Source organism: Sturnira hondurensis, unplaced genomic scaffold, assembly GCF_014824575.4.
Source record: "Sturnira hondurensis isolate 20B ecotype Veracruz unplaced genomic scaffold, ASM1482457v3 Scaffold0013515, whole genome shotgun sequence".
Classification (NCBI taxonomy): Eukaryota; Metazoa; Chordata; class Mammalia; order Chiroptera; family Phyllostomidae; genus Sturnira; species Sturnira hondurensis.
Genome location: NW_028086146.1, coordinates 3,045,856 through 3,066,465, shown reverse-complemented (window position 1 = coordinate 3,066,465; position 20,610 = coordinate 3,045,856). Strand labels below are relative to the sequence as shown.

The 20,610-nt window shown below is 41.1% G+C and overlaps 1 protein-coding gene across 2 annotated transcripts in view; it reads left to right on the top strand.

The window, feature by feature from the left end:
- ENTREP1 (endosomal transmembrane epsin interactor 1) overlaps positions 1–20,610 on the top strand; it is a 49,800-nt gene that overhangs the window by 2,571 nt on the left and 26,619 nt on the right. For both annotated transcript variants that reach the window (XM_037061696.1, XM_037061695.1), the window contains exon 2: positions 8,989–9,045. In XM_037061696.1, the coding sequence (XP_036917591.1) occupies positions 8,989–9,045 (57 nt within the window). The remainder of the gene's footprint in view (positions 1–8,988; positions 9,046–20,610) is intronic.

Here is a 20,610-nt window from a genome sequence, read left to right as displayed (position 1 = left end):
CACTGGGCCTGCCGCCTGGTGTGTCCTTGTTCCCAGGATTCAGGAAACCAGATCAGGGAAAGAATCAGTTATTTGGAACTAAGTTCTTTTCAATTGGGATGTTTTCTGCCCCTTGTCCCTGGCTCTACTTTTGCAAACTTTTGTTCACAATTCTTACTTTTTGTGGCCTGTTTCTGAGGGTGACCTCAGAATTTGCAAGGTGGCAACAGAATCAATAGATACCGCATCTCCAGAGCCACTCAGGAGGGTCTGAGGATGGCATTTGGCACCACGGCTCTCCAGGTGTTTTAGGAAGAAAGTCTCACAGCAGCATACTTTTTGAACGTGGGTGTGTGAGAAAGGTGGGTTTTTTTTTTTAAAAAAAACTCTGCACTGTGAAAAGTTTTACCTTTGTTCAAATACTTTACGATGAACCTCCATAAATCCTCACCCAGACCCAAGAATTGCTCCGTCTGTACTTTTTCCTGGCTCTGCGGCTGGGCCTGTGTGTTCAGGTAACTGCGGGAGGGTGGGTGTTCCAGGCAGGGGAGGAATTACCTCCATCAGGCTTCCTAGTCCGTTAATCAGATGAACTACTTCCTGTTTATTTTGAAGAAAGTATCAGACATCACCTTATTTCATCTGTAGATATTTTGATATGTGTATATTTAAAGAAAGGGAATATAAAGAGAATAGAGAGACAACGTAGAAGTGACCAGGAAGTCTTAAANTACTTTTTCCTGGCTCTGCGGCTGGGCCTGTGTGTTCAGGTAACTGCGGGAGGGTGGGTGTTCCAGGCAGGGGAGGAATTACCTCCATCAGGCTTCCTAGTCCGTTAATCAGATGAACTACTTCCTGTTTATTTTGAAGAAAGTATCAGACATCACCTTAGTTCATCTGTAGATATTTTGATATGTGTATATTTAAAGAAAGGGAATATAAAGAGAATAGAGAGACAACATAGAAGTGACCAGGAAGTCTTAAACACCACTCTCCCTCCACTTTTAGTCTTTTATTAGGAAATTTTAAAATCTCAACAAATATGGAGAGGAGAGTATAAGGAACCCTCACTTACCCATCACCCCGCTTTAGTAGTTATCTGCTGATGCCCACTTTATACCCACACTTTCCCCCATCTTCACACCTCCTGGATTATTTTAAGTTAAATCCCACTTAAAATTTCAGCCATTTCTTACTAAGGTACATATTTCTAAAAGGAAAGATTTTAATAGTTAAAGGAAGAGACCTAGTAGTATATTATAACTAATTTAAAGAGCAAAACTAAGGTTTTTTATGAAAAAAGCTTAAAATCATGACTTGAATACTGTAGAAATTTTTATTAAACAAGTAACAGCTTCATTGAGATATAATTCACATTCCCTATAGTTCTTCCACTGGAAGTGGCAATTCAGTGATTTTTAGTGGATTCACAGAATTGTGCATCATTACAGTCAATTTTAGAAAATCTTCATCACCCTCCAAAGAAGCCCTGTGCCCATTAGCAATCATTCCCCATTTCCCCTGACCTTCATATCCCTGGCCAACCACTGACTAATCAAGTTTTCTGTCTCTCTGGATTTGTTACTCTGGGCCTTTAGTGTAAAGGGAATCATAACATGTGATCCTTGGTGACTGGTTCTTTCACTTGGTGTAATGCTTTCCAGGTTCATCCATGTTGTGACATGTCGGTGCTTCATGCTTGTTTATTGCCAAATGAGATTCTATTGTACGGATGGATATACCGCGTTTTACTCATCGCTCAGGAGTTTGGTTGGCCCACGACACTTGGCAGTCGAGTGGCAATGCCACCTTAAGTCTAAGGTTACTTCAGACCCACGTAGGAACACAGTAGAAGGATATCCTCGTATTTCAAGCTTTGGCAGGCCATTATATGACTTAATCTGCTATATCAACTCACTGGGCAAATCTTTTGGCTTCAGTAAAAATTGTGTTTGTATATTTGATACAAAATTAAGTCAAGGGACAAATTTATTTGAAAGGACTATTTTGTTAAACATGAGATAGTTCAAGAGTATTTGTTCCGTATACACCTCTCAAGTGTTCTCACCTTAAGCCGGAGATTTTGAGGCTTCCTTCATTTGCCTGAATCCTGAAGGCCTGGTTTATCTATTTTAATATATATTTAAGAATTTTCAGGTGCTGTAAAGACTTTTTAAAAAAATAATTTCAGCAAGTTGAAGGAAGTGTTTTTCATGTAGTCATTTTGTAAAAGATTTTATTTATTTATTTTTAGAGAGAGGGCAAGGGAGGGAGAAAGGGAGAGAAACATCACTGTGCAAGAGTTACGTCCATCAGTTGCCTCTCGCACGCCCCCAACTGGGGACATGGCGTACAACCCAGGCATGTGCCCTGACTGGGAATCAAACCTGCGACCTTTCGGTTCACAGGCTGGCACTCAATCCACTGAGCCATACCAGCCAGGGCTCATGTACTTACTGGTTTTTTTTAGCACCTTCTAATCATTTCATTTCTTCCTGATATCCTTGGTTAATGACTTAATCTATTATTATTACCAAAGTTTATGAAGCTAAGAGGTTAGCCATTTGTAAAAACAACCTGAAATTTGACTCTATGGCGGAAAAATCTCGATATCCATGTGCAGGCCATGCTGTCTTGGCTCCTGATTTGCGGGGGCACTTAGTTAACATTAGATGCCACTGGGATTACTGGAGACTCAGCCTACCACTCTGTGTTCATGAGAAAGTAGAGAGAGTTGCATTGGTGTGTGTCTCCTGCTTCAGAAAGTGAAGTTCCTGACTCTGGCGACATGTGTCATCTTTGGGAGATGTTTTAGGCCAAGTGGTAAGGAGTTGATTATTGTTTGTGGACCTTCTGTGGGAGCCCCCATTTTCTTTATTGTCTGCACACATTCATGTCTCTCTCTTCGAAGTCTCTGACCTGTACTCACGGCCACCTGTTCCTTGAGTCTGTGATTCTTCAGCAAGATTCCAGTTCCTTATAATGAAAAAGACATTGGTGAAGCTTAAGATAAACTTTAAAAGACAATTGCAACAACAAAACATAAAAAGAAAAAACAAACGGCCCAAAGGAGAAGCTAATGCAAAACCTCTGAAGTCTTTAACAGTTAAATAACAGTCAAGATGTCTTTTCTATTATGATCATTAAGTACTACTTTCATGTTTAAGCAGCATTTTAAATGTTTATTATGAGTTTCATTGATTTCTTTGGTCCTTTATTTTATATGACAGCAGTTACATTTATGTTTTTGAGCAAGTCATTGAGCCTCTGAGCCTCAGTGACTCATCTATAAAACAGGTGGGATGATTTTTGCCTCAAAATTGATTATGTGAGGGTGTAATTAAGAAACATTGAGGACAGTGCTTCCTGCTGGCCCCTGGCACCAGGCTTGGCACATACTAGAACATTTATCAATGTTTTTTAAGCTTCGAGGAAATGTTTTATTTTACTTTTCATTTAATGTGTTGGGGTGACCGTGGTAAAAGTAAAAGTGTACAGGCTTCAGGTGTGCAGTTCCGTAATCCATCACCTGCACGTGGTGCTGTGTGCTCCCCACCCCACGGCAGCACTTCACCACAGTAAGGCGGACGGGCCCGTGTTTTGTGGGACATTCTGGCAACCATCACGTATACTTTGGAAATATCCTGTTTCCCCCTTCCTTAATTTTTTTAAATGAGTCATGCAGGGCAGATAGGGAAGAATGATATGTTCACACACATGAATTTCCAAACATTGCCAGTGTAAAAGCTATAGGACGAGGCAGGACACTGAGCAGTTAGATTTTTGTGGGCTTGTTTACAAGGTAAACATGGGACATTAAGGACATGGCTCTTTTGATCTCTATGTTGATACAGCAGCTTTTGACAAACCAGAACATTTTCGCCTTAAGGCATGCTAATGGATTAACAAATAAAAATAGGGGAGGAGAATTATATGCTTTTGATATGAGTGACTTGATTTTTAAACTGAAGCACTAAGGCACATTAACTGTGTGTGGTAGGTAACAATGACTCCTGCTTGGAATATCTCAGAATCTTTCTTTGATATATATATATATATATATATATATATATATATATACACACACACACACACACACACATACACATACATACAGAGAGAGAGAGGGAGAGAGAACCTCTGTTTGTTCCTAAAAGTTATAGGAATGGATTGCAAGTAAAAAAAACCAAAATTGTAATAAATCTCATGATGATAATACAGAGATAATCTGGGTTAGAAAATAGTTTCTTGCCTGTTCATTCAGAGCAAGTTGCATCTTGTACTGGGTGGAAAGAATGCTGATAGAGTTGCTTTTTGGTGTTGATGTGTGAAGCACAAGGGTAAAACATGTGTTTAGGCTTCCCTGGTCATCTTTGAGCAAGTTTGTCTCCTACTTTTGGCCTTCATTCACTTATTAGTTCATCATCCGTTTGTTTATTCATTAACTCTCACCATCACTGAGTGCCTTGAGGAGCCTTTAGTGGTATCTGAAGGACTATTCACAGATCCAAGACCTCATGAGAGTGCCAGTGGGTTTAATCTCACAGCATCACTGGGCAGTGGGGGCCGTGAGTGGCCGTCGTTAAGGGACCTTCTCGGCTCCTTTCTGGAGCCCCAGATACTGCGCCCCCGAAGGAGTTAGAGCCAAAGCATACTCTGACTTCTACGTCTTCCTTTGAAAAACAAAAGTAAAACATATTATTGTAGAAATTGTAGGAAATTCAGAAAGGAGAGGGGAGAGAGAATTTAAAACACCCATCATCCCAATGGAAACATCTTTAATGTGTTACTTTTTTCCCAGTCTTTTTAAATTTTTAATTCCAGTTGATATACAGCATTATATTGGTTATATTAATTTCTGGTGTACAATATAGTGATTTGACATTTTTATATGTTACCTTGTGACCACCCAACTAATTCTAGTAATCATCTGTCAAGGTGCAAACTTATCACAGTATATCAACTACATTTCCCGTTGCCTTTCCACCCATTCCCTCCCCCCCCCTCTGGTAACCATCCCTTTGGTTTGTGTTTTTATGAGTCTATTTTTATTTTGTTTTATTTGTTCATTTGTTTTTAAGATTCTGCATATAAGTGAAACCATATGGTATTTGTCTTTCTCTATTTGACTCATTTCACTTAGAATACTACCATATAGGCCCATCCTTGTTGTTACAGATGGAAAGATTTCATTCTTTTTCATGGCCAAGTAATATTTAATTATACATATACATGTATATATACGTACACACACCTATACACACATACCACATCTTCTTCTTGTCTTTTAAAATAGGAATTTATGTGAGCCAAACTGACAACATATGCCAGGGAGCAAGATCTCAGATGCTCCCTGTATCCCATCTTTATCCACTCACCTAATGATGGACATCTGGGCTGGTTTCCCATCTTGGCTATTGTAAATGCTACGTTGAACATAGGTGGGCATATGTCTTTCTGAATTAGTGTTTTCATTTTCTTCGTGTAAATATCTAGAAGTGGAATTGCTGGGTTGTATGGTATCTCTATTTTAAGTTTTTTGAGGAGTATCCATGCTGTTTTCTTCCACATCTGCATCAATTTGCAGTCTGCCCCTTCTTTTCTCCCTCCCCCAACCCCTCTCCTCATTCATGAATTCCACCCCTCCCCTACATGAAATGTGAGCATCCATTCCCTAAGTCTTGAGCTCTTAAAAGATTCATTCCTAATTGCAGCACTTCTGTGCTCCATTCTAGCCCTGCTTCCTGTTTACTCTCTCCGCTTCCCCACTCACAGGGTCCCACCAAGTGTCTTAGGTTTTACTTGGGCTTGAGGAGTGGGGACAGTTGAGTAGGAGTCAATGTGTGCCTTCGTTGCAGGGTTCAGGGCTGAGGTGGATGTAAATCATTATAGTTCCCATGTCCAATCTGAATGCATGCAGTTCTTTAAAGCATCCCTGTAAAGAAGGGCAGTTTACAAAAATGCCATTGGGATTTAACATGGCTGTGAGTACATCTATTAAAGCAGTTCCAAGATGTAAATGACATGTTTAAATATTTTGTCTTCCTATCTAGGAGCACAGTGTTTGTCTTGATTTATTTTGAGTCTTTCTTTAAGAATACCACCATTTAAGGTCTTCTTATTTAATAAACTTATATTTCTCCCTACTGAGGTCTTAAGTATCTCTGTCATATGTGTTTTATATTATTCATATTTCTTATTTGTCAAATACACTTTGTACATATTTTAAAGAAATAATGTATGTGTCAAATACATACATTATAATTTATTTTTAAAGAAAAAATAATTTATTTTTTAAGAAATAATGTATTTGTCAAATACATTTTGTACATATATATATCTCCCTCTGAACTTAGCAACCTACTCCTGGGGGTTTATCCAACAGAAACAAAGTCAAACGGTTCGTGGAGGTCTGGCACAGCAGTTTGTGAGAGCAAAAAACTGAAAATAGAGTGGATGCTGACAAATGTGGAAATGATGGAATATATTAGGTGCAGCCATAGAAAGGAATATTATATAGCCATTAAATGAAATGATGAGAGCTTTTCCTGTGAACATGAAGAAATTTTCATGAAGCATTCATTTATTGAGAGAAAAAAGAGAAAGAAAAGAACCTTTTATAATCCATGTTTTTGTAAAAATGACACCCCTGTGCATTTGTATAGATACACATACCCACGTGTGCCTAGTTAAGAATTTAGAGAACAGTGTGTGCATGTGTAAGTTATGTACATATACTAAATGGTAATGTGGAGGAGGGGGGATGATGTGGCTGGTGGGGGTGTGGGAAGTGTGGTTTAAGGCATTTCACTATTTGTGTGGGCTTTTCTGGGTTGGGCTGGATATCTCACTCTGATAATGTTGTTTTAATGGAAAAAATGTGTTCTAAAAAGCTGAACCACCACAGGGTTGTGTGTTAATGGAGACCAGCGGCATAAATACCAAACACTAACTGATGATTCCAATCGTATTTATATTTCCGTGCAGTGGGCCGTTTGTGTTTCCCTCAAGGGCAGCGCTACTTTCACTCATGTTTTCACAAAGATAGTTGCATTTTCTCAGGAAAGTCCAGTTAGCAGCAGAGCGGGCTGGCAGGGAACACGTGTGCAGGTGGACACACACATGCACGCATATGTGTGCACAGGGACTGATGCGAGCAGCACTCATGCATGCATGCGCGCTCACAGGAACGGACGCATGCAGCCCACATGCCCGCATGCGTGCCCACCAGTGGTCTACAGGGTGGAGCTGGTGCTGGGTCACGGGGTTTCGTTTCTGAGGTATCACTATCGTCGCAATGGGGTAAACCTTTTGAGTTAGAAGAGACCCAGAGATGGTTTTTGTAGAGTGAGGACCAGGAAAGTGAAATGACTTGGCCAAGGTCACACAGTTTTTTAGAAGCCTGGACCCCAAGGTCCTGCGGATACCGGATACTGAGTCCTGATTTCTAAAGTAGATGCAGCCCACACCCCCCTGACGAGCCGCAAAATGCCCTGCATGTCGCCATGCAGAAACTCTTAGAGTGAGGAACCGCCCTATTGAATTTAAGGTGATTGAGCGCATATGGTGCCTGGTGGGTAGACAGCTGATAGTAGGTTTGAACATAGATGGGATACAAAAGTTGTGGCTTATCTGCTCAAACGTGGTTTTTGGTCCTTGATACTAGAGGGTGAACTTGACCTCAGCTGGTTTGATGTTGTGGAATGATTTACTCTCAGTCAGTCAGTAGGGAATGGGGAATATTACAAGCAGGACTGTGAGCTTTGCATGCCAAATCTTTACTGATTTGTAGTCAATAAACAGTAATTGTGAAATGGTGCATTTCAGTGATTTTGGTAAAAAGTGCACTTGAAAGAAAATCCTCATGACTGCATTCAGCCAATGTACTTTACTACACAAAGGTAAATGTGCTCAAATGACATCAGAATGTCCCTGGGCTGAATAATTACTTTGATTATTCTTTCCTGCTTAGTGAACCGTGGTATTCAAAGGAAGGGCTGATGTTGATTTCCAGTTTACGTTTTTGCAAAATGCCAGCCCCTCTTTCCCAAAGATATTAGTTTGTTGTTTACTGAAGTGCCATTTTGAAACATTTGATCTTTCTCCCTGTGGTCCCTTCCCTTTTGTGCAATAAATGCTCAGGAACATTTATTAGTTGCCAGTCATGTCTCAGGCACTGTGCTAGGAGCTGTGGTTTCAGAGAGACAGGATAGGAATTCACAGTTGGTGGGAAAGCCAGAGATGTAATACAGAGTTTTGGGGTGTGTGTGTGTGTGGAACTTGCATATAAAAGGCTTCCGGGACTGTGCGCTGTAGGGATCAGTGGAAACTTGTCAGAGGAAGCAGCTGTTAGTTGGGGTCTTGCAGGGTGCATAGGAGATCTCAGCAGCTCAGAGATGAGTTGGAAGGGGAGGGCACTATAGCAAAGAGAAGTACAAAGCCTTAGAATGTTTAGACTCTAGAGCCTGGCCAGTCTGAGGAACGATGGATGTGCCTGTAAGGAAGGTGTGTGGTGAGAGGGGTGAGGGTACATAGAATCCAGGTTTGAGGAGCAGGCAGGGGAGGGTCCTGAAGGCCTTGTCCACTGTTTTGAGGAATTTGCGTGTTCTGTAAAGATGGCTGCCCGCCTGAAGAAAGGCGGTTGTGGCGAGACGTGCATCTTATGGGACTGACTCTGGCAACAGATGAGGTGCTACTGGGGTCAGGGAGCCTGGATCAGAAGTGCTGATTCCTTCACTGACCAGAGGGTAGATTAATTTTTGTTTGTGTATTCTTAACTGACCTTAAGAAAAAACATACACAATCAATAAGAAAGCTTTGGAGCCTTGGGCATGAAGAATAATCCAAAGTAGACTACCAGGGCTCCTGTAATCAGCAGGAATATTAAATATTTGAATTAGAGGCTTTGAAATGTCAGCACACACCAAAAAATGTGTACTATAGAGACTGGGGATTAGTTTAATGGAATTGGTGCCTTTTCTAGATGTGTGATATTTTTTGTTTTTGTAGGTGATACTCTCTGGAATCATAGGATTAACAACTTGGAAACGGCCTATGATACTCCTGGTATGTACCGTAAATTCTTGCCTTTTGTAAAATGTGCTATTTATGAAGTCTGTTAAACAAACCGTTGAAGAAATGCTGAAGCTTCTTGGTTCATTAAAAAAAGTTAACAATAGACAATATTACAACTCAGATGTTTTTGGAATGGTAAAGTAAGATGATAATTTTGCTAGTGTTCTGATTGACTTTAAGTTTCTTATACAGCCAGGGCTAAATATGTGCTTTTCATTTCAGGACTAGACCTATTATAAAGATATGATTTTGAAAAAAAATGTTTACTATGAACATGTTTAGCAGAATAAAAGTGGAGAGAATAATGTAATGAACCCCCTGTGCCAATCACCCAGCTTTAGTACTTACGTATTAACTTACAGCCAGTCTTGTCCAGCTTGACCCTTACCCATTCTTTCCACCCTCCATATTCTTTTTTCCTCCATATTCTTTTGAAGAAAATCTCAATATTAATCATGATTACATAATTTTTTATTGTTACACTGTTTTGATTGGACAGCCTCAGAATTTCATTGCTCAGATTTTCTATATTTTTCTCTTTTTCACACAAATATTATATTTATGGTAATACAGACATGTACCGGTGACTTACATTTTCATTATTTATGTCAAATTCACATAACAGAAAGTCATTTTAAAGTGTACAATTCATTGGCATTTAGTACATTCCCAGTGTCAGGTCTTTGTTTTTCTTTGCTGTGTCCTTCTGATTCAGGGAATACTGTAAAAAATAGACCATTTCCAGTGAAGTTGCCAACATTCAAGGATGAGGTAGAGGGTCTAGGAAACTCAATTTGAAGTATACTTACACATTTTTTTCTATATAACATTTTATTTTTCATTTTTCCCCATCTATTTTGAAATAGGGTGAAATAATTTTCTCATCATTTTGTTTAGGTACTTAACAGTTTATCTTGAACAGACCACAGTTTACTAGGCAGTGGGTAGTAAACACAAAACTGGTTAAATTCTTAGATATAAGGAGAAGAAGCACATTGTCAAATACATTCAGAAAAATGGGTTCTAAGACTGTGTTGATGATCTTGAAAAAAATTAAAGAATTCTCAGACCCACAAGAGGGTTTAGGCAACATTTTTTTACCAGTCGATCAGTTATTGCATTTAGTGAAGCTATGCTCATATTTCTGGAGGGAGTAAATCATTAACACAGCATTTTAACGTGTTAGCAGGATGGGAGCAAATGAGGCCGCGGGTGAGCTCTGCAGCGCACGTTGGAGTGCCTGAGGCTTGTTGTACAACAACTGTCTGGAAGAGCTTCGGGTGGTGTTCAGCGTGTATGGTCATAATTGACTGTAGAAGTCATCTTTTTCCATTGGGTTAATATCGAAGTGCTCAGAAATACAAACCTCAATTCTTTAAATTAAATTAAAACCAGAAAATCTCTAATGCTGTTTATACTTTGAGAATTCCAAATGGTGAAGAGAATGTGAGTGCGTGTTCTAGACAGATATTAAGAAAGTCCTCCTTTAAAGACATTAATTTCTTTAACATTGTTTTCTTTTGGAAAGATGCACTATAATTTTATTATATGAGTTCAAGCATCTTTAAATGAAAAATCTTTAAAGGAAATCTTTAAATCTTTCATTTAAAGCATCTTTAAATGAAAAATCATGTAATGTAATAAGTGAAACTGGCCATGTCAGTCAGACACTCCTGGTCTGAGTCCTTGCTCATTTTCTGAAGATTATAGAACTCTGTGTAAACCACTTAATTTTTCTGAGTCTAGTTTTCTGTTCTGAATAGATGGGATAATCTCGTGCTACCAAGGGGCGGCCCTACCGCCATCCCCCTTTTACTGGGCACTTGACCCCTTTTTTGGTCCACCCACACCCATTTCTGAGTTTAGAGAATGCACCAACTGATGATGATGATTATTATTATTATTTTTGGTAAGAGGCCGTGCTCCGTGAGAGAAGCCAGTGGGTACTGAATCTGTGTTCTTACAGACCCAGGCTTGGCCAGGCGGAGCTCCAGCCCTTCTCCCCTCACGTGCCACACTCTGCCCCAGGAGCACCGTCTGATTCCTGCACAGCCAGAATCTTCTACATCAACCCGGGGCCTTCTTCCTCTAGCTGTTTGCTTGGCTGGCTTCTCAGCAGTCACTTCCTGAAAGAGACCACCCTCCCTGACCACCCTGATTCCAGTGTCTCTCGCCCCTCACTATGTCCCAGCACCGACTCGTTACTTCCCAGCCTGTACTTCCCTCTCTGTGTTGTTGGATTGCTAGTGGTGGTGTGCTCTCCCAGTAAACAGTTCTGTGAGAACAGAGGTCTTGTCTGTCTTCTCCATCCTGTATCCCCGGATCAGTGTGCTCAGTACACACCTGGCATTGATGTGGAGTTGGTTAGGCAGTCAGTAAGGCATTTAGGTCCTACGTGAGTTCCCAAAGTTTATCTTATCCTTCTGTCTTACATTTCTCTCACTTGCTTTGTTCTCTAGGACTTTGTATTCTTCCCCTGTTAGCTTTAGGGTGGTTAGGGTGTATTTTGAAGATGGAGGTTGGGAGGGGCTGGTTAGTCTTTTAAGGACCCTTTGAGGAGGCAAGCTGTCCTCATTTTGAGTTGTTGGGTTGCACACCGGTCAAGAACACTTGAATACTTTCTTTTGAGAACCACCGACCTTTGTCCTCCCTTTTTTGTGTGATTGTTTCAGTGATTCCATCAGGTTTTATACTCGTTTGAACAAAGCAGGGTCAGTTTGACCTAGTTCCTTAGAACTCCAGTTCTCGTGGAAACTCAGATTGGTAGCTCTCATTCGTTGGGTCCTTTTCCTTATGCTACTGATAAAGTGCTCAGGTGTCCAAAACACAAATAATAATGTTGGAAAATAGTTTGCAAATATTTGTAGCTTTTTTAGCTATGACTAGGATTAAGCTAGGGTGTTTGTACATGTGCGTACATTTCTGTGTGTGTGTGCATACTGTATTCTAGGTTGGATATTTTCCATCAAGAGCAAACAATTTCCAATGTAAAAGATTATTTCCCCTATTGATGACTTTATAATTTTAAATAATATTATAAGCTCCCATTTCTTAATCCATCAATTTTGTATAGTAAATTTTTAAAAAATCCTTTCCCAAGGATATGTTTACTGATTTTAGGGAGAGAGGAAGGAGTGGGGTTAGGAGGAGAGAGAGAGAGGGAAAGAGAAACATTGAAATGAGAGAGAAACATCGATCCATTGCTTCCTATACATGCCCTGACTAGGGACTGAACCCCCAACGTAGGTATGTGCCCTGACCAGGAATCGAATCCACAAACTTTTGGTGTGTGGGACGACACTCCCACCATCTGAGCCACCAGCGGGGCCGTACAGTGTATCTTGGCTCTCTCTTCTGTAGGGCGAAGAGACCAGCACTTAGCTCTACTTCTTCCCCCTCTCACCTCCCAGTTTTTAATAATAACACCGTCACTTTCATATTGTCAGTGTTTTAATGTTTACATTTTGCTCTTAAACTATACCATTCAAACATCTAAAAATTGTTTTTAAAATAGTAAATACCAATAATAGCATTTATGTGAATGTGATTGTATTAGGATGTTTGAATTGGATTCTCTAGTTCCAGATTCTCCTGAGGCTGCAATACAGCAGATGTGAGCAGCTCCCTCGTTTTAGTGCATTAGATTGTCTAAGCAGGATTTGCAAACCTGGGCCAAAACCAGTTTTGCAACCCTTAACCCATCTCCATCCCCAGCCTCCAAAAAAGATTAGGGATTAAAGAGACAGATGTTTTTGAGAAAGTCACCAAATTGCTATGGCATTTTGAGTTTCATCTCCAAAGGGGAGTGGTGCTTACAGATACATTCTTGGAGAACCAGATATGGATGCCTTGATAGTAGATTGGACTGTCAGGCACCTGCTTGGGGGGAATTCAGAGGTCTGGTTGGAGTGCCCTGCGGCCTCAGACTCAGAGACGGCAGTTGGGAAATAAATGTACTCTTACAGACCAAAGCCATGAGGCATACTTTCAAGATGACCAGAGGCAAGAGATAGCAGACCTGGGGGAACCTTAGATCCTGCTCCCAAGAGCCCCTTGCAGGAGTGAGGGACTTCAGCCTGCACAGCTGGACACCCACATCAAGGGAACAGCCAGCTCCACAGCTGGTACCTCAGAGGAGCCGGTGGGAGCCCCATTCAGGAGATTCCTCTCTAAACACTTGCTGAGTCTAGGGCGAACAGTCAAATGAACTCTTGCTGCCCCTTCCCTTGTTTACCATCATGTCCTGGGCTCCCCTCTCACCCCCCATTTCTTCCTCTCCTCAACGACGGAGCTGCGGCTGGCAGGCTCAGGAGACGTGGACACAAGAAGTACGGAAATCAAGAAAACGGCCTAACTCCTTTGCCTTTCCCGCCGCCGCAGGCTTTCTTGCTCCCTACAGCAATCAGCCTGATGAGAAGAAAAGCTGAAATTTAAATGAAGTTGCAAGTTTTGACTGGGATAGAGGCCAGGACATTGTAATTACTGAAATGAGACTTTGTTACTTATGGGGACTGAGGGACCCTTTGTATCTGATATTGACTAGAGAAAGGGAAACCGCTAATGCAGTTTGTCTGTATAGATTTGCCTCTTTGGGGTATTTCAAATAAATTAAAGTATTTAATATGTGATCCTTTGTAACTGGGTTCTTTCAGTTAGCATGTTTTTTAAGCACAATATTTTCAAGGGGTATCCACCTTGCAGTGCATGTCAGTCCTTTATCCCTTTTATTGTTGAATAATATTCCACTGATGGATGAACTGCATCTTATTTATCTGTCTATCAGTTAGTGGACATTTCTACTTTGGGGCTATTTTCAGTAATGCCGCTACAAGCATTAGTGTACAAGTATTTTTATGGACTTGTTTTTATTTTCTTGGCTATATGATTAGAACTGCTGGGTCATATGGTAACTCCATATTTAACATTTTGAGGAACTGTTTTCCAAAGTGGCTGTGTCACTTTACATTCCCATCAATAGCATATGTGGGTTTTCATCTCTCCACATTTTTTCCAACATTTATATACTGTCCGTATTTTTTATTATAGTCTTTTATGGATGTTACATCGTTTCTCGTTATTTGATTTAATGTTGAGCATCTTTTCATGTGCTTATTGGCATTTACAAAGCTTCTTTGGAGAAATGTCTATTCGGACCCTTTGCTCATTTTTAAATTGGTTTATTTGTGTTTTTATTACAAGTCCCTCATCAGCTAAATTATTTGCTAGTATTTTCTCGCATTCTGTGGGTTGTCTTTTTACTTTTTTTTTTAAGATTTTATTTATTTATTTACCTTTAGAGGGGAAGGGGAGAGGGAGAGAAACATCAATGTATGGTTGCCTTTTGTGCGTCCCCTGCTGGGAGTTGGCCTGCAGGGAACCGGCCTGCAACCCAGGTATGTGCTCTGACTGGGAATCGAACCGCGATCCTCTCGTTCGAAGGCCTGTGCTCAATCCACTGAGCTACACCAGCCAGGGCCTGTCTTTTTACTTTTTTGATGGTGTGCTTTGAAGCTCCCAAGTTTTTCATCTCGGTGAGGTGTCGGTTTTTTCTTGGTTGCAGCACCCTCACGGTTTAGGACGCTGGGCTAGGCCGAGGCTGTGAGGATGCACTCGTATTTCCTTCCAAGGGTTTTGTTGTTTCACCTTAGAGCTGGGTCTGTGAACCAAGTCTTGCATCAAGGCTGAGCAATTTTTAAAATTGTTTATTTGGTTATTTCCTCTCCTCAATTTACTCTGCTCTTTCTTTCTAGAACACCCAGTAATGAGCTGTTGGGCCTCTTGAATTGAGGCTCTTTGTTAAAACTTTTCAAAGTCTCACATTTTCTGTTTGTTGGTCTTTTTAAATTTATATTCTGGGTATTATCTTTTTCTTCTGCCATTCTATTGAAGTACTTGATAATGATATATTTTGATGTTCTGGCATTCTTTTTGAACTTCGATTCATCCTTTTTTTCATAGTGGCTATTCTTGTTTCATATATGCTATAATTTCCCTGATCTCTCTGAAGATACTGATTAGATCCATTAAAAGTTTTCCTCTTCTCCTTTCCGAGTTAGCTGTTTTCTCCTCAGGACTCAGTGGGTCTGGTCACCTCTTCATCCTTGTTTCTTGTGCTGTTTGGTTTGTGAATGTCTGCTGATCCTTGGTTGTTCGTTGTAGTCAGAACTGAAGGACTAGACTGGTAATGTTCGTAATGACTGAAACAGTTGGTGATAATAATAAACACGTAACCGAGGTGCATACACCACCCACTAATCTGGGAAGTGTTAGTAGTTTCGTCATTCTGAGGAAACTGAGGCACAGAGCGGTTACATAATTTGCCCAAGGCCTCATGGCGGGAGGTGGAAGAAGAGCTGGGATGCAGTTTCAGGAGGTCTGCCCCCGCTGTTCGTCGCCACCTTGCTTGCGTGGGTCTGTTTCCACAGCAGGATCTCTGTCTGGGGGAAGGGGCTGCCTGGGAGCTCTGTGTGGCCGAGTGGGCCTCGGCGGGCAGTAGGCTTTGTGTGCGGGTGTGCAGGAGAGACGCAGACATGCTGTGCCCTGCCGAAAAGAAGACTGACTATGTGATGGATCCTGCTGTAGGAGCCTTGCACCTGCAGGCAAGTCACCCAGCTGTTTTAGAAAGGAGTTTGCGGGCATCAGCTAGTAGACCGTTGCTTCTGATTTGTTACTTTTGCACCTGAAAAAGTCTCTTCAAAATTTTTCAATGTTCTACCATGAAAATTCTCAAACTTATAGGCAAGTTGAGCAAATAACCCCACAAATTCTCACACAGCTTCCACTTGGACTCTGTAGCTGTTAACATTTTACCATATTTGCTGTGTCTGTCTAAACCTAAATAAGGGGCTTTATATTGGACTGTTTCAGAGTTTCAGACTTCATGGTACTTTACCCCTGTATTCTTTAGGAGGTGTTCTGTCCTAAAAACAAGACTTCTTCTATCTCACCATAATAACATTATTGTAATTTTTAAAAAACTTAATAATTTCCTAATGTCACCTAATATTCAGCTCTTCTTTCAAGTTCCCCAGTCACTCCAAAATGTTGCATAATGTTTTCTTAATGAAAACGCCCTTTAACTGAAGTATGATTTGTGCACATTTCTGTGTGTATAAATGCACAGATTGATGTATTGTCAAAAAGTGAATATGCCTGCCCTGGCTGGTATAGCTGAGTGGATTGAGCACAGGCCTGCGAACCAAACAACAGCGGTTCAATTCCCAGTCAGGGCACATGCCTGGGTTGCAGATCAGTTCCCAGCATGGGACACACGAAAGGCAACCATATATTGATATTTCTCTCCCTTTCTCCTTCCCTTCCCCTCTAAAGATAAATAAAATCCTTTAAAAAAAGCAAATATGCCTGTGTAACCTAGTTCCATGTTTTTAAAAATCTATGGCCCAATCAAGGTTTGGTCATTTCCATTGATTATTCTGTCTTTAGGCTTTTCTATTCTAGAACACTCTTCTTGCCAGTTTTTTCTCTTCCCAGTCAAATTGCTTTATTTGTTCTCCCCCTCCCCTTTTTCTTCTTCCCCCGCCTTCTCCTTTTCTTTTCCTTCTCCTCTTCTTCTCACTTCTTTCCTCCTTTTCTTCGTCCATTTTCTCCTCTTCCTTCTTCTTTTCATATGGTAAATTTCAAATATACCCCTAATCTGGGAGAAATACAACAGGCTCTTTGTACCCACTGACCAGCTACAATAATCATTAACCAATGTTCAGACTTGTCTCTACTACACCCCTAACCATTTCTTTTCCCCCTGTCATTGGGTTGTTTTGAAATAAATCCCAGCCTTCACAAAACTTTATCCTTAAATACTTAAGTGTATATTTACAAAAGACATGCCTGGGAGCTCAGCAAGGGCTGTTGACTAAAGCATGAACATGTGACCTTCCCATGTCACTGCCACCCAGTGTCTTGGCAGGGACCTCAGGGGGATGGCAAGAGGCACGGGTGGCCCAGACTACTTAAGGTCTAGCCTTGTATGTCCCAGAATGTCACCTCTGCTGCGTTCTACTGGTCAAACAAGTTCCTAAGGCCGGCTTAGCATCAAGGGGTGGGGAAAAGGAAATTGGACTCCATCTCTTTTCATTTCTTTCTTTCCTTTTGCATTTATTTGTGTGTGTGATTCCTAAATTTGCAATAAAATATACATATAATAAAAATGGCCACCACTTTTACCATTTTAAAGTATACAGTTCAGTGGTATTAAGTGTATTCACAATATTGTATGGCCATCACCACTACCCATTTTTTAAATTATCCTAAATAAAAACTCTGTACCCATTCAACAACTCCCCCCACTCCCAATTAACCACCATTCTCCTTTCTGTCTCTGTGAATTTGACCTCATGTAAGTGCCACCCTACACTGTTCATCCCTTTGTATCTGGCTTATTTCAATTAGCACACTGTTTTCAAGGTTCATCCCAATGGGAATACACGCCAGTCCTTCCCAATAGGGCTGGATAACACTCCACTGAGTGCACTGGACTTCACCTCTGGATGGGAAGAGCGGCCCGTGGGCACAGAGAGGGAGGGCCATGACGGTGGCCCTCTTTGGAGGTGGATGGCCTCCAAAGGAGGCTCTGGATAAGAGATTCTTCTCTTATGTTGACTTATATTCTTCTCTTATCCATGTTGACTCTGGATCAGAGATTCTTCTTAAGATCTGGGATCTTCATTGCTAGGGAATCATAAGATCTGACTCTGACTTGGTGAACCTTGAGAAGCCACCCCAGTGGAGAAGAGGAGGCCAGAAGCAAGAAAAGAACACAAATCAGAGAAGTACAAAGAAAAGGAGGATAATAAGGGAGCAAGAAAACTTCAGTATCCAGGACCATAGGGCTGTTCACACTGAACTTTCTGCTTTCTTATCTTCAAATGCAAATTTATCCCTACCAGCGTTCCCAGAGGCACTGCAGGCCACATTCCTCACCTTTTCTTCTGTGTTTGTACTGAAGATCCATATGTCTTGTCATGTCTTCCTCTGGTTTTTTCCTTCTGACATTCTCATTCTGATTGCAGCCACGTTCCTGAGGAGGACACGTAATTTAGGGGTGGCGGGGCTGTGTGTGCTGTATTGGGGAGCTGGGGAGCCAGACACACACTAGGGGCATTCCCTTGTCGTTGTTGTTTAAGATTTTATTTATTTATTTTTAGAGAGGGGGGAAGGGAGGGAGAAAGAGAGGAAGAGAGACATCAATGTGTGGTGGCCTCTCCCATGGCCTCCACTGGGGGACCTGGCCAGCAACCCAGGTGTGTGCCCTGACTGGGAATCGAACCTGCGACCTCTTAGTTTTCAGCCTGCGCTCAGTCCACTGAGTCAGCCAGGGCAAGGCATTCCCTTTTTGTGACGCCTGATTGCTTGGGTCACAAGAAGTTACTTTTCTGAGAAATGAGGTACGATGAGCCCTGGGAGATAGGGGATCGGCACAAGACTGGGAAAGGACCCCTGGTAGGACAGAATCCCCTTTCACAAGCAAGGAGGCTTGAAAGTTCCCCCAAGGCTTGTCCAGTTCCACTGGAAGTAGGGGCTACTCATTTTGAAACTGTTCTCAAGTTGACAGTTACTCATTTTAAAACTCTTCTCAAACTGATGAAAATTTGTGTCTTACTCAGGTGGGGAGAGGAAGAAGCCTTTCACTGGTGTTGAAAAAGGAATTGGAAATAATGTTATTATTCTATTTTAAACCCTTTACAAAAAGAAAATCTCAGGACAGCTATAACATGAGTTAATTGGACACAAACATCTTTGAGAGGAAAGAGAGGCAGCTGTTTCTGTTCGTAGCAATGAGTCTGTGTTTGGCTTGTTGGCAAGGAGAGCCAGTCCAAATGTTAGCAATTATATCTGCCAAGCTTCTGGAAGAAACTTAAAGGGTGTCAGGGAGTGAAGGCTAGGAGTAAGTTCTTTGGGGGTCTGAGGATTAAAGCCTCACAGGCGTTTAAACCAAGTCAGTGGGTGTGTGAGCTCCCGAACAGGTTTAAAGCAGCAAGAGCCCGGGCTTTCAAAGTGCTTGTGATTTGTTACATTTTGTTGGTTGCCAAGGTGCTGGGCAATCAATCAGAACGTTCATTTTGCTAAACTACATCAGGAAAGCTTGAATTTGGTGTCTTGTCCTGAGCTTTTTTCCCCAGTGTCACTGGGTTGTGTTCGGATAACTTTGCACATGATTCTACATCTTAGTATTAAAATGCTTCCCCAAACTGATTTAAAATTTTAAATGTTGTTAAGATCAAATAAGCAGTTTTATTAATTGCCATGGGCTGTATGGAGTTTGTCTTATTACCCAGGGATGAATCTGGTTTGGAGTGTGGGTGCCATGTCTCCAAGAACATGCATACACTTGCCCATTTTAGAACCATTCTAGGTTCTAAAATTTTATTGCTGTTTTCCCATTCTCTCTGTATTTATGGATTTTTGCATTAATTTTTTTTACTGCCAATTTAATGCCCACCCCCACCCCCTGCCCAGGAATTAGTAGAACTAAATGCTTGTGTTCAACTCACCATTTGAAACCTATTCATTTTAAACTACATTACACAGTTACTGGGACAGTTTCTTAGGCATAGTTGAGTTTCAGTTGCATCTTGAGCTTGGAGCAGCAGGGAAGTGAGAAGCAAAATAAAAGTCTTAGGCAGTAGGGAAAGGTCAACCTATTTAGAGAATGAAATCTTGTATCAAAAAAGACATTGAATACTTCCAAGCTGTTACAGGCATAATTATTTAATGCTGTTATGTAATGGGGATTATGAGGGACCTTTAACAGGTAGTAATAGACAAATCGAAGGTGACATTTCTTCCTGCTAGTCTTAGGTTCCCCAAATATTCTCTTCTTGGGTCATTTAATTGAGATCTGGAATGAACTAAAGGCACAATGGCAAAAGATCAGAATTGAGGTCAATTCCAAATACTGACTTGAAAAACAATACATTTTGCATAAAGCTACCAGATATATTCAATATAAATATCATAAAATACTCATAATGCAAGTTAGTAACAATAAAATCAGAAAACATGAAAGGCTAATTCATGTTGCCAGTGCTTGTAAGAGGACCAGCTCTCTGGATCTTGGATTTTGCATCTGACCCTTAAAATCCATAGGGTGCATTGGGAGCAAGCGTTCCACTTTTTAGGCCCCACTGTCTTTCATGTCTAAAATACAACTTCGAGAAGGACATTTCTCCATCACCTGTGGGCCTTTCTCTCTTTTTCATAATAAGCCTCAGTGATGAATTGGCTTCAGTAGAATTCAGGAACTGTAACACATAGTGTTCACTTCAGTGGGCACGTGATGATAAATTTTAAGTGAGAGCAATAGGAACTAAGCTCAAAGAGCAGGAAGAAATTTAGGTTGAATATAAAGAGAAATTTTGTGTAGAAGTTGTATCAGCGATGGCCCCAGCAGGACACAGCTGACCCAATAAAATTATAACTTGACCAGAGGTTAATAAAGGGTCTGTTTGCAAAGGTTTGTGCAGGGTGTAGGGAGGGGTGAGGCTGTGGCTGCCTCCGAGCCTGCCTTGAGAAGAGGATGCAGTGGGACAATCTGGAAGT